Source organism: Centroberyx affinis, unplaced genomic scaffold (assembly GCF_046629955.1).
Source record: "Centroberyx affinis isolate AG114_WGS23_722 - 3 ecotype Tasmania unplaced genomic scaffold, CSIRO-AGI_Caff_v1 ptg003542l_1, whole genome shotgun sequence".
Taxonomy (NCBI): Eukaryota; Metazoa; Chordata; class Actinopteri; order Beryciformes; family Berycidae; genus Centroberyx; species Centroberyx affinis.
In genome coordinates, this window is record NW_027281482.1 from 115,531 (window position 1) to 135,014 (window position 19,484).

A 19,484-nucleotide genomic window follows, 5' to 3' on the forward strand; every position below is an offset into this window, starting at 1 on the left:
AAAAACAGTCAGTGTATTATCAACGTCTTGGATGCAAAAGTGGAGAATAAAGGTAAGCCACTGCACCCGTTAGTTACTCACGGTCACTTGTATGCAGCCATAGACGCAAATTAAATGAAGAAGCTTCATTCTGACTGGTTCATAGTCGCCAGCTGTGAACACAATCGAAAACCAGATAACGTTAGTGTTAGAAATGCTTGGTAGGCATAAAAATCAGAGGTGTGTGTGTTATCACGAGTTCACATTGTGATGTCCACGTTACTAGTACTTTGGACAAAATAACCAGACTCTTGCATTAATTTCTATATCAATAACTGTTAGGAAAAGTTTATGGGTAAAGTTATCCCCCGATAACGTTCCGTTGTGTCGTTTTGCTGTACACCAAACTGCGTTAAAAAAAAATCGGTCAGTGTAATGTTTCTGCCCATTGGACCAACATAAACACTCGGTAGAACATAACATAAGGTGTTTTGAGAATCAGCAGAATCCACTTTTCAAATCGGCATATATTTTATACACCGAGCAATTCTTATTTCACTATTATTTTAACTTTAAAATAGGTTCGCTTGTTAATTGGCACGACTTTCCACCAAATACACCGTGGAGGGAGGTAGCGAGCAGTATAAACAAATGTTAAAAGTTGACATTTTGTTGCAATAAAATTACGCTTGGTGCATATGATGTAGGCCACACTTAGAATTACATCCTAACGATTCTTATAAGCTCACAAGCTATGTTCTATCACTTAGGGAAATTTACCGATAAGCAAGGCTTCATTAAATTGCAAAACTTTTGAATATAGTTTGGCGTGGCGTTCTCTTTGCGTTCTAGAGAACGGAACGTATCGGGGAGTGACCTCCTTCAAATAAAACGCCTATCCTGCCAACAAATATTAAGTGTGTGACCTGCATTTAAGTGTTGTGTTCACACAGAAATCACACTGAAATGAAAAATGTCATTTTTGCCTATTTAGCTCATGCTATCATCACCTATTTGACAATTTATGCCAAAAATGTCAATTTTATGATATGTTTTTATGTTAAAATCTCAGTACTTTTACTTCTTCTTTACTTGAAGTGATTTCATCATCAGTTTTCCAATGGTGACTTTATTATGTACTGAGGCCTAGATAAAAACTCTAGCCAATGAAACAATCACAGATTTTTGAACAATCCCCTCCCATCAAACAAATTATCTCACCTGATACCCCCCCCACCCCCCACATATCCTGTTTCAACAGGAAATACATCAGGAAGCAAGGTGCTCTCAAAATGCAGTTTCATTGTGACTTTTAACTGTTCAGAAAGAGAGGGGGCATTTGGTCGGTTTCATCAGGGGGATGGATGGTGATGATGATGGAGGTGGATGTCATGTAACTCTGATTGGGGACTCTGAGCCGTCAAGGAGGAGGCCAAAGACAGCTTCCCTTTTGCCGCCAGAGTGTGTTGGTTTGGTTTCTCAACACTTCAAGATTTTGAAAACCTAAAAAGGAGAAGTAAACACAGATTGTACAACGCATGGAGAAATCTCTAGAGATGCTGACATGCCACGTCATTCTGAATTGCAGAGCTAAATGAAGCGCAGAACACAGTAAACAGGGCTGCAAGTAAGTTACCAAGTAAGTTACCATGCTTGTAAAGTGCACTTATTATAAAAAAAACTATAGTTACTGTATATATTAAAGGATTTTTTTGTAGAATTCAGAAAATTATTTGTTAGATTTTCCATTTGAAGATTCATATAGAATAACTGTATAAATGTGGAGATGAGAGTTGAACAAATGTTGTAAGATAATGCTGAGACATCGTTTAAAACAAGCCAGCTGGTGAAATGTGGTATTTGTTGTGCTTTTTTCCATTTGTCCAGTGTATAATAGTGCGTCTAATTTAGTCTATTTAGCTTAAATCAAGTTACCATAGTATAGATGAAAATGGCGATGACACAGCAAAAAGGCCACGCCTGCAAAGTGCAGTACAAGTGCGAAGCCCTATTCAATTTCTATGAGCAAAACAATAAATTGACATCTGTGTTCTAATAATTTCTGTGAAATATACAGTATATGGTGTAAATAATTTGTCATTACCTTTTCACGGTTGTCAAACAACAGCAGGATCATTAAAATGTTTTTCCTTGAAAAAATGCAAAAAAAAAAGCTAACATGACTCCTCTCTTGAACGGCAGTTTGCACGGAAGTTTGCTAGCTTGTTAGCATTTTGTGACTTCCAAGAATTATTTTTTTTTATAATGATAATGCAGTTCTTTGATAACTGTGAAAAAGTAACGACAAATTATTCAATTCAATTCACTTTATTTGTCCCCGAGGGGCAATTGCAGAGGCATGTAGAGTAGTACAATTTACAAGAAACTATCAATTAATGAGAAACAAAAAGAAAAAAAACTAAAAACACATAACATACACTCACACATATATATATAATACATTCACATACATTATCAGAACACAGAAAAAGCAACCACAAAAAATGTTGATTTTTTGTTTTGCCCATAGAGATCATATCACTTCTACTGCACTCTGTGGGCGTGGCCCATTTGAAACGTCACACCATTCTTATCTATGGGTATGGATTAAGTGTAGTACTAGACCAAGACTTAGAAAGATAGATAAGGTTTTTCCTGAATAATATTAAAACTTCTTATAATTGTTGTTTAAGGGAACACCTGTCTCATCTTACTATACAGCATTTGAGAATTAAAATTTCAAATTCTCTCTGAGGTAAGCTGAGGGGAAGGTGGGACGCGGCCCATACCTTTTCTAGAGCCTTGTATCATGTCTCGGTACCTGAGGTATTTCACCACCGTGGGCGATGAGCAGCCAGGGACACTGGAAGATGAAGAGCTCCACCAGGCCAGTGAGGACCTGGGTCCGGCCACAGGCCAGTATCCCACAGAGCTGAGCTTCAGGGATTCCCTTCGAAGGCTTTACAGCTCGGACCGATTCCAGGTGATTCACAGCATTCTAAGAATCTAGAATGAGTTCATCAGCCTCTCGCTGGTGGAAGTACAACTGACACTACATTAGACATAAAGACAATATACAAATTTCAATTTCACGATTGCTCTACTTTGAAGTCACTGATGTGGTTGCATGCAACACAAAGCCATGATTTAATTGGAGTAAAGTCACTATTGTGGGTTTTGTGAAAATGCTGTCAAGCTGTTAGGTCAGTGGTTCTCAGTGTGGGGTCCGGGGACCACCAAGGGTCCTTGGGGGGGTTCCAGAGGGTCCCCAGCGAATTGATGAATTGATCAATTTCACCATTATTTCATTTACAAGAAGTTAACACAATTAGAGAATGTAGGAGAATGACTATTTTGATCATAGTGTCACTGTTACAATACAGATAGTCATGGAATTCTGGACAAAATCATATCTAACAATAAAAAATATTCTCAGATTTGGGTCCAAGAGACAAAGTCTCATCAAATGGGGGTCCGTGACTCTAATGTGTACTAAATTAGGGGTCCTTGATATGAAAAAGGTTGAGAATCACTATGTTAGGTGACACCCACATTGAGTGTGTTCTTACTGTTTGCTGATGGATTTCACAGTGCATTGTCTTGTATATCTTATAAATCAGCTTTCAGCTTTCTTTACGTATTCACCACTTCAGCACCTATGTTTTTTCAGTAATTTGTTTCTTTTGTCCCTTTTTATGTATTGGTCTACACTATAATATTTTTTTGACTCCTCCTTGCACATCTTTTCTCTCCTCCTGCACTTCAAACCGCTATGTATTATATTCCGTCTCCCTTCACGGTTTCGTTGCATGTTTTTTTTTTCTTCTTAATATGTGCAATAAACTAATCTAAATCTCAAGCTCCCAATTCTCTAAGTGATTCTATGTGATCCTGTGACTTGGCTTCCAGGTGTTGGTGGTGTGTTTGGTAATCCTGGATGCCTTCTTTGTCCTGGCTGAGCTGCTGATAGATCTGTCAATCATCAAGTTGGAACATGGCCATCTTGCTCCTCAGGTGAGACAAGGACTTCTGCACAAGACCTAATATGTTTCAGGTTGGCCAAAAAAAAAAAGCCTAGTCCTTCTTGTAGACCCCTCAAACGAGTTCCTTCTTCCAGGTGTTCCACTACCTGAGTCTGGCACTTCTCACATTTTTCATGGTGGAGCTGGCCGGTAAGCTTTTCGCCTACCGCCTCGAGTTCTTCCAGCATAAGTTTGAGGTGTTTGATGGGATAGTGGTGGTGGTGTCCTTCGTGCTGGACATTGTCTACATCTCCAATGAGGACGCCTTTGATGGTATGGGCTTCCTCATTCTGCTGCGACTCTGGAGGGTGGCCAGAATTATTAATGGTGGGTACTACTTGTCATTCTGAGTTCCATGCCAACTGTTTATTTTACCTCTAAAACCCAGCCTCTGTAGAAAAATCTCCAATGCAGATATATGTAGGTTTGCAACTAATGATTATGTTGTTATCAATTAACCTGACTTCTAATTGCTGCATGTTATGTAGTCAAGCTTTCGTCCAAACATGGCGTTGGTCATTGGACTCAGTATTTTAGTGAATACAAATGAGTTACAGCAACATCTTGAGGCCGTTTGGGCCATCACTACTTCAATACAAAATGATACATCCAATATAAATATGCAAATCAACAAATTTAGATAGCAGATGCAATTCATGATGTCAAATGAAAAAAACAACAAAATGATCATGGGCCATATTTCTAAAATACCCTATAGGACTGCTGATCTCGGGCTAGGTTGTCTTTTAAGACATTGCAGTATTTCATTGGTTATACTGATAGGTGATCTTACACCTGTACCTAGGGCTGAACGATTTTGAAAAAATATCTAATTGCGATTATTTTGACTGATATTGCAATTGCGATATGATTTGCGATATTAAAGGGAATGATAATTTTTACATCATTATTCTCATTTTCATTGAAAAACGTATTAAAAATCATTATGGTGTGATTTTTGCGGGGATTTGTACCAAACAAAGATGTTTTCTTAAGTCTGCAGAATATGATGTGTAGGCCAGGACATCTCTGCAGCACCACAATATTTCATTTAAAATGCTATTTTGACACACGTCGCCTTAACAAATATTGCGCCTCCTGCGATTTGAAAATTGCAGTAGGCCATATTGCGATTTCGATAAAATTTCGATTAATTGTTCAGCCCTACCTGTACCCCTTTTTTGATTGTGTGTGTTTGGATCCCGAAATGTAAAGTTTATATATGTTTGAGATTTCAAATTTTGGTCTTGTCTAGCATTATCGACTGCTTTCAAGAAGAATGCTAGCAAGCCATTTTCAAATGCTTAAACACAAAAGTCGTCTTTCCCAAAACTGTACAAAATGTGCACACTGAAGAAAATCAGACAAAAATTCAGTATGTCAAGGTAATCTTTAAGCGGACTTTGGATTGAATTTTCCTTTTTAATGAGTGTTACAGGAATAAGCTGACGAAGTTACTAAATCAGCACCATTCACTAATGATTGATTTAGTAGGAGGTAGTTGTATATACTTACTGATTTCTAAAAGGTTAGGCTCCAGTTTGCAGTGGAGATGTGCTTCTCAAAAATAACTAGAAGGGCACTCGGAGAGCGTAGACCTCCGCCAAGGTTCGTGCTATTATTGCTTGTTCGTGAGTCGGATCCGGATCCGCTCCAAAATGTAATGGGTTCTTCCTTGGCCCATGCTACACCCTTCCACCAAGTTTCATGAAAATCGGGCCAGTGGTTTTTCCGTAATCCTGCTAACAGACAAGCAAACAAACAAACACCACCGAAAACATAACCTCTTTGGCGGAGGTAATAAAGATGAGAAGCCAAAGACATCCATACATGTGTTCGGATGTGTCACAGGTATCCTGGTGTCAGTGAAGACCCGCGCCGACCAGAGAGTCCACAAGCTGAAGGAGAGCTACGACCACCTCGTCAGTCGAGTCACCGAGCTGCAAGAGCGCGCCGATAAGATGGTGCTTCCTTACCTCCTACTACCTTGCCTAATATGTGGACATAATGATTTGCATGTAATTAACATATGCATGACATAACGCAACGGGCGCAAAGAGACTTTATGTTTTTTTTTTAGGCAGTTTTCCATTCATATCGCATGGCTAGTGAATAGCATGGCATTCTGTTTTGGTCGTTTTGGTGATAGAGCACTCTTCCCTGCACAAAACCTTAGTGAATCTGAGCCCAAGTATTTCTAAAAAGTACCGCACCAGAGATTCCATCTGAATGCGTGTGTCTGTAAATATTAAAATGTATTTTCTCTCTCCCTCTCTCTTAGGAACAAGAGAACGGGAAACTTCGAGCCCTCCTGCACCAGCATGCCATAGACTTCTAACTTGTGAAGTTCAAAGTTGCGGCGCTAATGATCACTGTGCTTTGTATTATGTACAATAAGATGTACTTCATACACGCCATTCTTAATCATTTTTCAAATTATGAACTATGCATTTCATGATACAGGGTTCATATTACATAACCCTTCCATGATCCATCCATGGCTTATAGCAAAAAACGCAGAATTTTCAAAAACTTTGAATATTGATCATGTACCAGGTCTTTTTCCAGGTTTCCCATGATGTTGGAAACATATTTATTTCAAACATTCAGATGTCATTATTTGGTTGATGACTTCCGTCAAGTATGCAGATACATTTTATGCTACTGGAGGTCACTACATAAAGCTTTATTAGCTCTAAGGCCATGGCCTTGTGTAACATCATTTGCTTGTAATGATATTTCAAAATGTAAAAAAAAAAAAAAATCTATAGACATTCCTTTTACTGATGTGTTGTACATAAAATACAATTATTTTCATCTTGCTTTAATATATATAAAATGTATGTTCTGAAAACATCAGATTTTGCTGAATTTATTTTCTTTTATTAAAAATATTCTCTGAATATTATTTTGTTCTTACAAACGTCCTATATACATTATTTACACTATACACAATAATCGGTAACACTTTACAATAAGGGTCACTAAGTTAAGGGTTAGTTAATGCTTAATAAGCATTAACTAACCCTTAATTAACAGTTAACTAATGTGTCTGGTAATCATTTACTAATGGTGTTCATGTTAACTAAGGTATTAATTTATACATTATTTAATAGTCATCTTTATAATCTTAAATAATGTATACATTAATAACTTAGTTAACATGAACACCATTAGTAAAATACACATTATTTAACTGTTAATTAAGGGTTAGTTAATGCTTATTAAGCATTAACTAACCCTTATTAAGCATTAACTAACCCTTACCTTAGTGACCCTAATTGTAAAGTGTTACCCAATAGGGTAGATGGAGAACACATGGTTGACAACCAATTATCAGGATAAATGCCACTTAACAGTCTGTGATGGTAAATGTTACTCTAATAAGTACAGCAGCATTGGTGAGCACAACCCCATTAGACTGTGGCACAGTGCTTCCTTACTTACGCTTCTTCGGTCACACAAAAGGGAAGAAGAAGTCGAAGGGCAGTTTGGCGTCGATCGTAGGCGTGGCCCTGTAACCAGGAAGAGCAGCGGCAGAAACCGGTATAAAGGTCACCGAGCTGCTGACTGACAGGATACTGCTGCCGCCAGCCATCGAGGCCTGGAGAAAAACAACACACACACATTCACACAGGGCACAAACACTTGGATCCCTTCTTGCATCTATTTTTCTGGAACACAGGGACAGGTTTTAGTTTATAAAATTGCATTGCTTTATTTATGTTCTGCCATCCTTACCAAGTTGCTGGTGTTGGTGTGGATTACTTCTTTGACGCTCACAATCTGAGCTTGGGGATTGACCAGGGATCCGTATTTGGTCCATTCAATTTCCAAATGGAACGACAATGGGATGCTGCAGCTCTGGGCTTCCTGGACAGACCCAAATAACACACATACTGTGGATCCTGGCAGCACTACATAAAGCATATACTTAATGTAGTCTAAGGTAGTAAGCAATATCTAAAAGCCCAATAAAGAGTGGGGTTCAATCAATATTGGTTGTCGAAGGCAGATACTAATATTCTTAGCTGATATTTTGTGACGATATTCAACCTTTAAATGTAATTTTTTTTTTTAAATTTTGACCATTATTATGACCACAAAATTCAAATTATTCAGTGTTTCCCCTGTAATTTCATTCTTGTCAGGGTGGAAAAGCCTCTGAAACAGCATTTAGACCATCATGGGACACTAAGACTCTCCACTGAAACCATACTAATGAAATTCTTTAAGGGTTAGCAGCTCCTTAAGGCAGGGTGAGGCAGGTTTCACTGCAGGTTTTACAGATTGTTCAGCAAACCCCCCCCATAACACACTGGGATGATTTCTCTGGTCAGACATCTGATATAACATATTCACATATTCATATTCAGGGAGGAACATCCATCATACCAGAGGTGGACTACACCTACTGTTGACATCTGATTTTTAATAAAGGCCAGTATCATCCCTAACCCTAGTAAAGAGCATGTCAGCTGTTACTAACCATTAATTAGTTAGTTAGTTAGTTAGTTTTATTGTCCCCGGGGGGAAATTCTTTTTCACCTCCTTGCCTCTTCTGTTCTCAGTGAAATACTTTGCTACCAACAGGTGTTAAAAAAAAACATTTTCAAACTGCTCACCCCAGGATTGGAGTTGTTCTTGATGGGCACCCAGTCCAGTGGATTGTGTGTTGGGGATGATCCAAAGGCGGCTACAAACTGGGGATAGTTTGGTCCTCTCAGAACATCCAGGAGCACCTGGGAAACCAGGGAGCAGTTGGAAGCGTCTTCCAGTCTGGAGAGACAAGTCATTATCGTATATTTCTTTGGGGCGTAAAGTGTCACTGCACAGGTAAACAGAACTTTTATTTTGCTGAGCAGGAGGACGTCTGACCTGAACGTGCAGCCGGACAGAGAGTCCCGGCCAAACAGGATGGGGGAGCGCTGATGGAGTCCGTGGAGACAATCCTGGTCCTCGGCACTTTGGAGAATAGTCAGCGTTTCTCTGGGATCGGCGCTTCTTGCAATCCCAGTGAAGACGACTGTTAAGGGCAAAGCCTTGGCCTTGTGTCAACATTTTGCAGCACACCAATGCCTGGCGGAATCATCAGACCATCATTCCCTTGGCAAAAGCACTTAAACCCCCATTACTACGATGACTGTCCCAGGTTGATGAAGTAAATAAAAACGTGTTCTGCTTAAATCAGTGTGAGGAAAATCTGAACTTCAAGCAAGTAAAGGATATTCTGCTGTTCTTTTTCCAGACACAAGAGGGAGTCCTACCACATAACCCGGATTGCCACTGTAGTGGACAGCCACTTCTGCACCAACCTCCTGTTTAACAGATAAAGAGATAGATTACTGGCATTTATAGTCTCTAGAATTACAAGTTTCTGTGTCTGACTGACATTGTCAATTTGCACATGACTACAAATTTGGATGTGTTCAGGTAATTATTGTACTACTAGACCAGAGGTGAAAAGTAACTAAGTACATTTACTCGAATACTGTACTTAAGTACAATTTTGAGTATTACCATTTTATGCTACATTATACTTCTACTCCACTACATTTCAGAGGGAAATATTGTACTTTTTACTCCACTACCTTTATTTGATAACTTAAGTTACTAGTTAATTTGCAGATTCAGATTATTAATACAAAATATAATCAACTAATAAATTGTGATGTATTATTATAGATTACTGTAAGCTACCCAGCAGTATATAAAGTAGTGGAAATCAGCCCCACCTTTTCCAGCTGCAACATTAAAGTGATGCTTACACATTAATGCATCAATAATTATAATTCAATAATATAATGTATACTGTATTATTCTGAAATAGGCCATTCTGCATAATGAGTACTTTTACTTTTGTTGCTTTAAGTACATATTGATGCTAATACTTTTGTACTTTTACTTAAGTAACATTTTGAATGCACTTACTTGTAACAGAGTATTTTTATACTGTGGTGTTTCTACTTTTACTTAAGTAAAAGATCTGAGTACTTCCACCACTGTACTAGACTCTGCAAAATTAAGCAAAATTAAAACACTTTTGGGGCAAATTGATGTGTACAACATGCTAGAAAAGTAAGTGAATCTAAATCAAATAGTCATTTGATTCTGACTGGAACACAAACCCAGTACTTCTCCAGTCAATAAGATTTCAGCAACTCTTTTGTGGAATGGTATTCCTTTCCGTTTTGCATAAAACTTGCTTGCTACAGTGCACTACCTGGACAAATGCAATGCGAAACTCTGTTCCAAGGGCAGCGCGTCTCCACGGACAAATCCAAGACCAGAGAGCCGTCACGTTCACTATCCACCAGCTGGGTTGTACTTCACCACAAAGCCAACCTGAGGGGACAAAACGTCTAATTGGTGAAGCAGACAATGACTTATTTTAACATTTTCACAACATTTTTGTTTTGTTGACATGTTGAATATGTCCCAATTTCAAGGAATAGTTCACCCAAAAATGAAAATTCTGTCATCATCTACTCACCCTCATGCCAAATGAAACACAGGTGAAATTTGTTAGTCCATATAACACACAGGGAGGCTGCCAGCACAACTTGGTAGCAGCCTTTTTCCAAAACAACTGAAGTCAATGGGGACCTGTTCTTTAGAGTTCCAAAACAATATATATACACCATTATTTGTTGCAAATCAATCAGCTGTAGTTAAGATTTGCACTAAATGATGGTGTAAATATACTGTAGGTCTTTTTGGAACTCTGAAGAACTGGTCCCCATTGACTTCAGTTGTTTTGGAGAAGGCTGCTATGGAGTTGTGCTGGCAGCCTCCCTGTGTGTTGTATGGACAAACTTCACCTGTGTTTCAAACTGGCATGAGGGGGAGGAGATGATGACAGAACTTTCATTTTGGGTGAACTATTCCTTTAAGCAGTACTGCAACTAACCCTGACAAGGTTCAAATCCTGGGAGAAACACTGGATACTTGTATTTCATGGCAGAAAAGTGTTTTAAAGACACTGAATATTGGCACAAAATACTAATTTCGGCACCGTCAATCCAAAAATACTCATATGGTTGCATAGTTAAGAAAGCTGACTCACCTGTAGCACCACATTGGCACAGAGGCCTGGGCTCAGTAGAACCGGGTTCAGGTCTTCTCCACCATTGAGCTTCACCTCAGTCTGAGTCCCATCTAAAGACTGTTGGACGACTGACGCAACTTCCACTGCAACAACCTCCAGCAACAACACGTCAGTCAGCTTTTACCTTTATATCTTTAACATGTAGCCTCTGCTCTTATTCATATCAGCTTACAATGCCGTCTGCATTATGCACATTAAAAGTACAGTATGAAGAAACATAACCCCTCACACTATGGAAAGAGAATAAAGCTATGCTCACTAACAAAAAGGCATTATTTTACACTGAATTGCCTTCATTTTATGCAGGTTGTACCATTCACCCACTGATTCCTATGAGTCCACCTCTATAATGTGCATACTGTATGTTGCTATTGATTTTATTAGGCCAAGCAAAGGTCAGAGGTTAAGATACACAAAATGTAGGCATACTTACTGCTGCACCTTTATTCTTTCCCTGTAAAGTAGAAAACATCTTTAGTGATTCTTGGTTAGGGTTTTATGGGACAGAGTTTCTCAATATTTTAAGCATTTCAGATACTTAATTCGTCGCATGCAACATGAAATCTGTGCCACTCATCTTGTGCGATTTATTTGGCGACATCCATGTTGTTTTGTTTGGATATTGCAAGTATAAAAAGTAAGGAAAAATCCACCCCAAAACACCCATTTTGTTGTGTGGTGTAGTATTTTTCTTATTCCCATGCATAACTGGCCAAATGAAAGTATTTCCATCACAGCTACAATGGAGTTTGATTGCAGAATGTTTTTCTGCTACTTAAAACATCAGCGGTAAACGTCAGGTTTTGGTGTCAGTCCCTCAGAATCAAAGAGCAAGGGCTTCTTTCCAGAGCCGCCATTTTGCACCGAGAGACGTTCAACAATCATACAGGGAGAGATCCATCAGAGAAGAGGCAGAGGAAACCGTGAACTGACGTGGAAGTAGACAAGGCCGGTTGAAGGAAAGTGGATACACTTTACACTTCATCACACAATAACATCACAAACTGATGATATCCAACAGTCTAAGAGTATGTGAGGGGGGATTTTTCCTTTCAGGTAAAAGCAGTGTTTTAAAGGAATAGTTCACCCAAAAATTAAAATTCTGTCATCATCTCCTCCCCCTCATGCCAGTTGAAACACAGGTGAAGTTTGTCCATATAACACACAGGGAGGCTGCCAGCACAACTCCATAGCAGCCTTCTCCAAAACAACTGAAGTCAGTGGGGACCAGTTCTTCAGAGTTCCAAAAAGACCTACAGTATATTTACACCATCATTTAGTGCAAATCTTAACTACAGCTGATTGATCTGCAACAAATAATGGTGTATAGGTCTTTCTATTCACAGTGTGATTGTTTGGCTGTTTTTGTTTTGGAGCTCTAAAGATCAGGTCCCCATTGACTTTTGGAGAAGGCTGCTACCAAGTTGTGCTGGCAACCTCCCTGTGTGTTATATGGACTAACAAATTTCACCTGTGTTTCATTTGGCATGAGGGTGAGTAGATGATGACAGAATTTTCATTTTTGGGTGAACTATTCCTTTAAGAGCGACTCACGGCGAGGAGCTGGATGTTAGTGTAGGTGAGCATGCTGAGGGCCGGCAGACTGCTGCAGTCTCGGTCGAGGACCAGACGCCGCGAACACCGACTACTCTGCTCCTGCAAGAACGCTGACGAGACAACCGGGAAAAACAGAATAAGCCAACTTATAACAATAATAATAATAAGCTTTTAAAAACAATACTAATCGTTATTTATACAGCACCGAACTTGCAGAAAATACATAGTGCTTTAACAATCAAATGAAAGCAAGCATCAAACTCCTAAAAATGTTACCATAAGTAAAAACATGAGGACAAAATAAAAGGATAAGAATAGAGGGTAAAAATAATATAATGGGAAAAATAATCAGACTAAAAGGCATAACATGAAAGCAAGTCTATAAAAGTAGGTTTTAAGAAGTGAATTAAAAGATGATGGTGATTCTGCTAGTCTGAGCCTGAGATTTGGGCTGATAAAATGGGTGTATTTTTATATAAAAATCTAGCCTAGTGTAGCTTTATGTCATTTGTATAATTATTAGGGCTGGGTATCGCCACTGATTTCCCGAATCGATTTGATTCCGATTCACAAGGTCCCGATTCGATTTACGATTTGATTCGATTCAATATCGATTCGGTTAGGGATATTTCAGTTATAATATCAATTTTGCTTGGATATGAAAGAGATTCTCAGAGAACTAATGCTGTAAATTGTACAAGGAACCCTCTAACCTGGTGCATTATTAATAATATTAATGTTTACATTAAGAATTCACCCCAAAGCAGTTACATTAATGTACTTTTTATTTAACATTTAACACACTACAGCAGTCAACACAATATAGTGCAAGTTGTGCAAATCTACAGACTCTACAGGCATATATTGGGCATATATTAAAAGATCGATCTCGGGATTTTATGAATCGATATCGGATCATTCAATTGAAGATCGATTTGAATCGGAAAATCGATTTTTTTAAACCCGGCCCTAATAATTATCTCAATCGAGTATATGTAGCTTAGGGTAGGAGCATTAAATGAAGCTGTAGTAGCTACCTGCAGGACTCAGGTCCACACAGTAGGCAGTAACACCAGGAGCTGGCAGCCACAAGATGCCTCTCTCTCCATTCTCTCCTGCTGTCGCAATCACATCCCCATACTGAAACCATAAACAATAATGAACTCATCATTATTGACCATTACAAATTAGCAGTTAGAGATAACATCAGTTACTCCAAGATAAAAGCAGAGTCGGTGGACCACAGTGAGTAAGGCAACTATTGCTGAATGGATGATTAGTGAAACAGCAAATATAATCTTAATTTCAATTTTATATTCTGTGGAGTTTAGCGTAATCCAAAAGTATCTGAATGTACTGAAATGATATTACTGAGTTGTGCCAGTGGAATACAGTACCAATCACAATTTTTGCGTAGGTAATAAGTAACAAATAACATCAATAAAGGAAGCTTCCCGACCCCGGCTGATACTCACCAGGTATCCAGATGAGGCCTGCTTCTCCGCTGTGGATAAATTCCCACTGTTCTTCCCAGAGCCGAATATATAGTTGGCAAATTGGTTAAAGAGGGAGTCAAAGTTACTGGCAGTTGGAAGAGCAGGCGAGGCGTAAGACAAGCCTCCAACACCTAGATAGAAGACAGAAGATTATTATTATATCATTATTATTATTATTACTAAAGCTGGGTTGACTCATATTTTCCTATCACAAAATGTATGGATCGATTCCTAACTTTAATCTACAGATTTTTCAAAGTGTTCTGCATCTTACATGACTAATACTTTATGCAGACGAAAGGTACGGTTCTTATTGACTTACGGTTGTGCGACTGAATGCAGAAGATGTCATAATTCATCTCCTTCTGGACGGAGGAGTGCAGCTCTGAGAAGCCATCTACAGTGCTGCCTAAAGAGTAGTGCGCTGTGACCGGGCTGCATAGCTGCTTGTTACCACTGTCAAGACAGATGAAGTTGGGTTAAACATACAGAGGATGAACCTGTACATACTTCTGGACAGATCTTGACAAACTTGAAAATGTCAATAGTCAATACTACACATTACAAATTTAAATACAAATGCATACAATCTTGGTAATCAGTTTATATTATGGTTTTCATGGTGGCCAAGTGCTGAATAACCCCTATGTTAAAACTTGGTGGAATATTGCTTTAACATCAAATTGTCATAATAGGCCCTTTTCACATTCTGTTTCTCAATGCTTCTGCATTGAGAAACCGCTGCATTACAGCTTCCTGTTGCCATCTATGGCAACCTGCCCAAAATAATTTGTTACATTATGTATCTAGTAGGGCTGAACGATTTAAAAAAAATATCTAATTGCGATTATTTTGACTGATATTGCAATTGCGATATGATTTGCGATATTAGAGGGAATGATAATTTTTACATCATTATTCTCATTTTCATTGAAAAACGTATTTGTAATTTTTGCGGGGATCTGTATCAAACAAAGATGTTTTCTTAAGTCTGTAGAATATGATGTGTAGGGCAGGACATCTCTGCAGCACGACAATATTTAATTTAAAATGGTATTTTGACACACATTTCGCCTTTAACAAATATTGGGCCTCCTGCGATTTGAAAATTGCAGTAGGCCATATTGCGATTTCGGTAAAATTTTGATTAATTGTTCAGCCCTAGTATCTAGTGCTAGTAACCATTACAATTTTGTTTTTGTTGCATTGGTTTGTCAATAAGTCACAAAAAGAAACTTGCCACAGGAAGTTGTAATGCACTGATTTTCTCAGCATGGAAGCTGTTACCATATTGTCCCAAAGACAATATGATGCCAATATTTAATTGTCTTTGGGATCTGGTCCAATATTGTCTTTGGGATCTGGTCCAGTCAGTGTGATCCAACCCTGATATGATGATTAGTTGCATATTTATAGTAGAATTGATCAACACTACACTGTTTGTCTATGCTTCATTATTATGCTGGGTTTCAGTGGTTTTAGTATCCTGTTGTAGTCTAAATGCTGTTTCAGAGGCCTTTCCACCCTGCTAAGAATACAAATCCGGAGGAAACACTGAGTACTTCATGACAAATGCTAAATGACAATATTTATAATATAAAAAACCCATATCAGTGAAGTCCAATTAATAGCCACAAATCTTGCTGGATGACTTGCCTGACAGTGTGTACGGTGCAGCCGGTGAACAGAGCCACTTCCTCACTGCAGTCTCTGTCACAGCAGCAGTTGATGTCACACAGCTCCCTCTGTTCATCACATGGACACAACCTGCCGACTGACACACAGCAATGCACGGGTCAGAATGGCTTTCATACACGCACAACACAGCTTTTTGATTTACATATCTTATTCTTGCTGATTGAGGAAGCTCAAAGTAGTTGGGCAGCAATACAGCTAGCTACAACTTTACTTAGTGCTGGCCAGTGGTGGAAAGTAACTAAGTACATTTACTCAAATACTGTACTTAAGTACAATTTTGAGATACTTGTACTTTACTTGAGTATTTCCATTTGATGCTACTTTATACTTCCACTCCACTACATTTCAGAGGGAAATATTGTACTTTCTACTCCACTACATTTATTTGACAGCTTTAGTTACTTTTCAAATGGAGATTTGACACAATGGATAATATAATAAGCTTTTAAAATACAACACATTGTTAAAGATTAAACCAGTGGTTTCCAACCTTTCTGGCTTTTGGCGTCTTACAAAAAGCAGTGTGTAGTCGGGGTCACATTTCAGATGTCTGAGTTGTTAACAGCTCCACCAAATAGTGATTTTTCCCTCTAAACCTCACATGGTTTCATTTCAATAAATGTTCAAATGATCCAGTATTTCAGCAAAAATCAAAGATTAGAGAAAAAATCCAAAAACTGAAAACAGATTTGTGTATCAGAACTTTGTTTTTTCTTCTTTCCTCTCCCATTAATCATCTCCCGACCCCTCAGATTTATCTGGTGACCCTTTGGAGGGGCCCGACCCCTAGGTTGGGAACCACTGGACTAAACTATCTAACTGTATATAAAGTAGTTCAAACTAGCTCCACCTCCAGCAGCTACAACAGTAACATGCTGCTTACACACTGATGCTTCAGTATTAATAATCTAATGATGTCATATACAATGAAATATCAGTCAGAGGGACCAAACCACTACTTTTACTTTAATATTTTAACTACATTTTGCTGCTAATACTTATGTACTTTTACTTAAGTAGGATTTTTCATGCAGGACTTTTACTTGTAATGGAGTATTTGTACATTGCTGTATTGGTACTTTTACTTAAGTAAAGGATCAGAGTACTTCTTCCACCACTGGTGCTGGCGTCTCTGCTGGTGTCTTTACGCACGAGCCAGACCCGATATGGTTCAACGAGAGCTCGTTCCGCCAAAGTCCATTCAAAAATCTGGCAGTTTATTTTTGCCTTGGATTACCTTCAAAAGAATAGGCTACACCTGGCAGAACATGACCTACTACGACCTTTTATGAGTCGTTACAATCTATTGGCAAATTCAGCATTCAGCTAGCAGCACTTTATTTCAATAAAATCTCAATTTATGTAATTGTTCACACGCGGCTCGCTAGCTAGTTAGCTATCAACCTCCACAGTGTATTATGATGGAGGAACATGGACTGTGGGAATAGCAGGCGAAATCATTTTAAAACTTGAAATTGAATGATATTTTGGCTGCTTTGTGTATTGGCTTTACTCCGCACTGAAGAGCGGTTACATTATCTATCAGCTATTTACGTTTGTTGATGAACAATGAAACGTTAAATTGGCGTTTTGAACGAGGTTTGGCGTTATGTTACCTCCACACACGACAGAAACGGACCGTTATCGTGACTGTCACATTTCGGACTTTATAGAATAATTCTAAATATGGAGAAGTAGGTTAATATAGCCAGCCTAGCGACACATACCATCTGTGACAGGAGACAGAAGTCGGCCGGACAGAGGCAGGGGGTCGGTAGACAGGGAGGGTTGTACTGGATCCTTCGTCGTGCTGTAGCCGTGTGTCGGGGTTGTAGAGTCTAACTCGGGCTGTAGAGTTGTAAAATTGTCCATATATGTTACATTCTGGATGGTAGACACAGTGGCGTTTGAGTCGTAGCTCGTTGAATTCTCCTCAGTTGTGGCGGCAACACCCATGAGAAGCAAACACAAGAGATTTAGAGATGAAAACACAACAGTAACAAACAACGCCATCTTTGTTATTTTCGTTGCTATGGTGGTCGTCGTCTTCTTTTTTTCTTTTAATGGCGGTTGGCAACAAGCGTCATAGGTGCATTACCGCCACCTTCTGCTTCGGAGTGTGGACCAGAGACTAAATTCTACCTTTTAATCCTGTTTGACTAAATAAAATTAACAAATAATCTTCTCATTGCATTTCCCATCCAACTAAAACTAGAATTTTGAGCTGTAGCTCTCATGATTGCAACAAGCCTAGAGCATTGGTTCTCAACGTGGGGTCCGGGGACCACCGGGGGTCCTTGAGGGGGTTCCAGGGGGTCCCCAGCAAATTGATCAATTGTTAAACTTCACCATTATTTCATTTATAAGAAGTCAACACAAATGGAGAATGTAGAAGAAAAGATGTATTTGATCATAGTTTCTCTGTTATCTCTCTACCTATACAGACAGTCATGGAATTCTGGACAATATCATATCTAACAGATTTGGGTCAAATGGGGGTCTGTTGCCCTAATATGGACTACATTAGGGGTCCTTGATATGAAAAAGGTTGAGAATCACTGGCCTAGAGGACTGTTCTAGGTGGGCTAGTATCCCTGTGCCCTTGCAAGTCTAAACCCACAATGCCTTATTCCTATTTTTAATTCCCTCATTACATTCCTCTGTCCACCATGGAACTGCTTTCCTCCTCATCCTTGCTCTTAGAAATTTATTCTGTAGCTGCCAAAGTTATGGATGAGCTCTCAACCTGTCATTTAGAGAGTCTACCTCTCTGTTACCATCAACTAGAGCCTTAATCTTCTCACTTCGTTCCTGAAATTTTCCCCAGTCTCCCTCTTTAAAGACCAGTTTGCCTGCCCATGTCCCTGCAACAACTCTTGTTCAAAGATCCACTGTACACACTGTTGAATAATGCTCACGCCCTATTGTAGATTCATCACATACTTCCCCCCACTAACCCCTGCAATCATATTCAAGAATAGTATGAGGTCAATGGCCAAGGCTATTTATTTCTTGTACGCACATCTCCTCTGGTCCCCCAACCATTTAAGCATAGGCCTACCAAATTCTTTTCGTCTATACGCTCTTTAATAATCAGGTAATTAGCATCAATCCGTGAATAGAGGGAGACCGGGGGCAATTGTAACAAGGGGCAATTGTAACACACTCAATTCCTCCAATCAGAAACAAGCTTCAGTGATGACACTTATTCTGTACATGCTCAGTAGGATTCTCTCTCTGCCTGAGGAAAAGACGCAGGATCACTTCACCTCAGGAGACATTTTCAACAAAAACTGATTTTGAGGTATGAAAGTTACTTTTTGGATGTACAGAATTTTTATTCTGCTGTCTAAAGTTTTGATGCCTACAAATTTGAACTTATATAATTTTTTATCCTACTGCAAAGAGAACATATAATGTTGCACCTGTGCTTGATCATTTGCTTGATCACTAGTGACTTTGAGCATTCCACTGCAAAAGTACTTCCATAATCAAAATCAAATACATGAAGGTTCCTGACCCCTCACTTCTTCCCTTGTAATGTGAGTCTAGTTAATCCAAGATGATGCAGCTGCTGCTTTTACTATCAAGTGGATCTTGTGCAGTTTGGACTCTACACCTGCA

General features: G+C 38.9%; 2 protein-coding genes across 5 annotated transcripts; one reads left to right on the forward strand and one right to left on the reverse strand.

Moving 5' to 3' along the window:
• LOC139661531 (voltage-gated hydrogen channel 1-like) lies at positions 1-6,897 on the forward strand. Of its 4 annotated transcripts, none has more exons than XM_071539986.1 (7): positions 1-52; positions 1,568-1,618; positions 2,735-2,962; positions 3,889-3,993; positions 4,097-4,328; positions 5,853-5,965; positions 6,283-6,897. In XM_071539986.1, the coding sequence occupies exons 3-7, from the start codon at positions 2,789-2,791 to the stop codon at positions 6,337-6,339; spliced, it is 681 nt and encodes a 226-aa protein (XP_071396087.1). In that variant the 5' UTR covers positions 1-52; positions 1,568-1,618; positions 2,735-2,788; the 3' UTR covers positions 6,340-6,897. The 4 variants fall into 4 exon arrangements, with proteins under 4 accessions (XP_071396087.1, XP_071396090.1, XP_071396088.1 ...); XM_071539989.1 differs by having other exon boundaries at positions 2,740-2,962; XM_071539987.1 differs by having other exon boundaries at positions 37-52; positions 1,568-1,606.
• A 561-nt stretch (positions 6,898-7,458) lies between these two features.
• On the reverse strand, positions 7,459-17,873 carry LOC139661529 (tectonic-1-like). Its single transcript, XM_071539984.1, has 13 exons — positions 17,588-17,873; positions 15,818-15,936; positions 14,485-14,620; positions 14,142-14,293; positions 13,704-13,806; positions 12,664-12,776; positions 11,543-11,563; positions 11,068-11,202; positions 9,231-9,319; positions 8,880-9,017; positions 8,627-8,780; positions 7,743-7,874; positions 7,459-7,605 (listed from the first exon to the last, which is right to left on the reverse strand). The coding sequence occupies exons 1-13, from the start codon at positions 17,871-17,873 to the stop codon at positions 7,459-7,461; spliced, it is 1,725 nt and encodes a 574-aa protein (XP_071396085.1).
• Between the last annotated feature and the right edge of the window lie 1,611 nt (positions 17,874-19,484).

What these genes read in the sequence shown, in the direction of transcription:
- LOC139661531 (XM_071539986.1), top strand. Translation starts at nt 2,789, where the DNA reads ATGTCTCGGTACCTGAGGTATTTCACCACCGTGGGCGATGAGCAGCCA. An exon ending in ACAGCTCGGACCGATTCCAG is followed by an intron (nt 2,963 to 3,888) that starts GTGATTCACAGC and finishes CTTGGCTTCCAG; the next exon opens with GTGTTGGTGGTGTGTTTGGT. An exon ending in AAGAGCGCGCCGATAAGATG is followed by an intron (nt 5,966 to 6,282) that starts GTGCTTCCTTAC and finishes CCTCTCTCTTAG; the next exon opens with GAACAAGAGAACGGGAAACT.
- LOC139661529 (XM_071539984.1), bottom strand. Translation starts at nt 17,873, where the DNA reads ATGGCGTTGTTTGTTACTGTTGTGTTTTCATCTCTAAATCTCTTGTGT. An exon ending in TCTGTCTCCTGTCACAGATG is followed by an intron (nt 15,937 to 17,587) that starts GTATGTGTCGCT and finishes GCTGTGTGTCAG; the next exon opens with TCGGCAGGTTGTGTCCATGT. An exon ending in TCTGGAAAAAGAACAGCAGA is followed by an intron (nt 9,018 to 9,230) that starts ATATCCTTTACT and finishes AGTCGTCTTCAC; the next exon opens with TGGGATTGCAAGAAGCGCCG.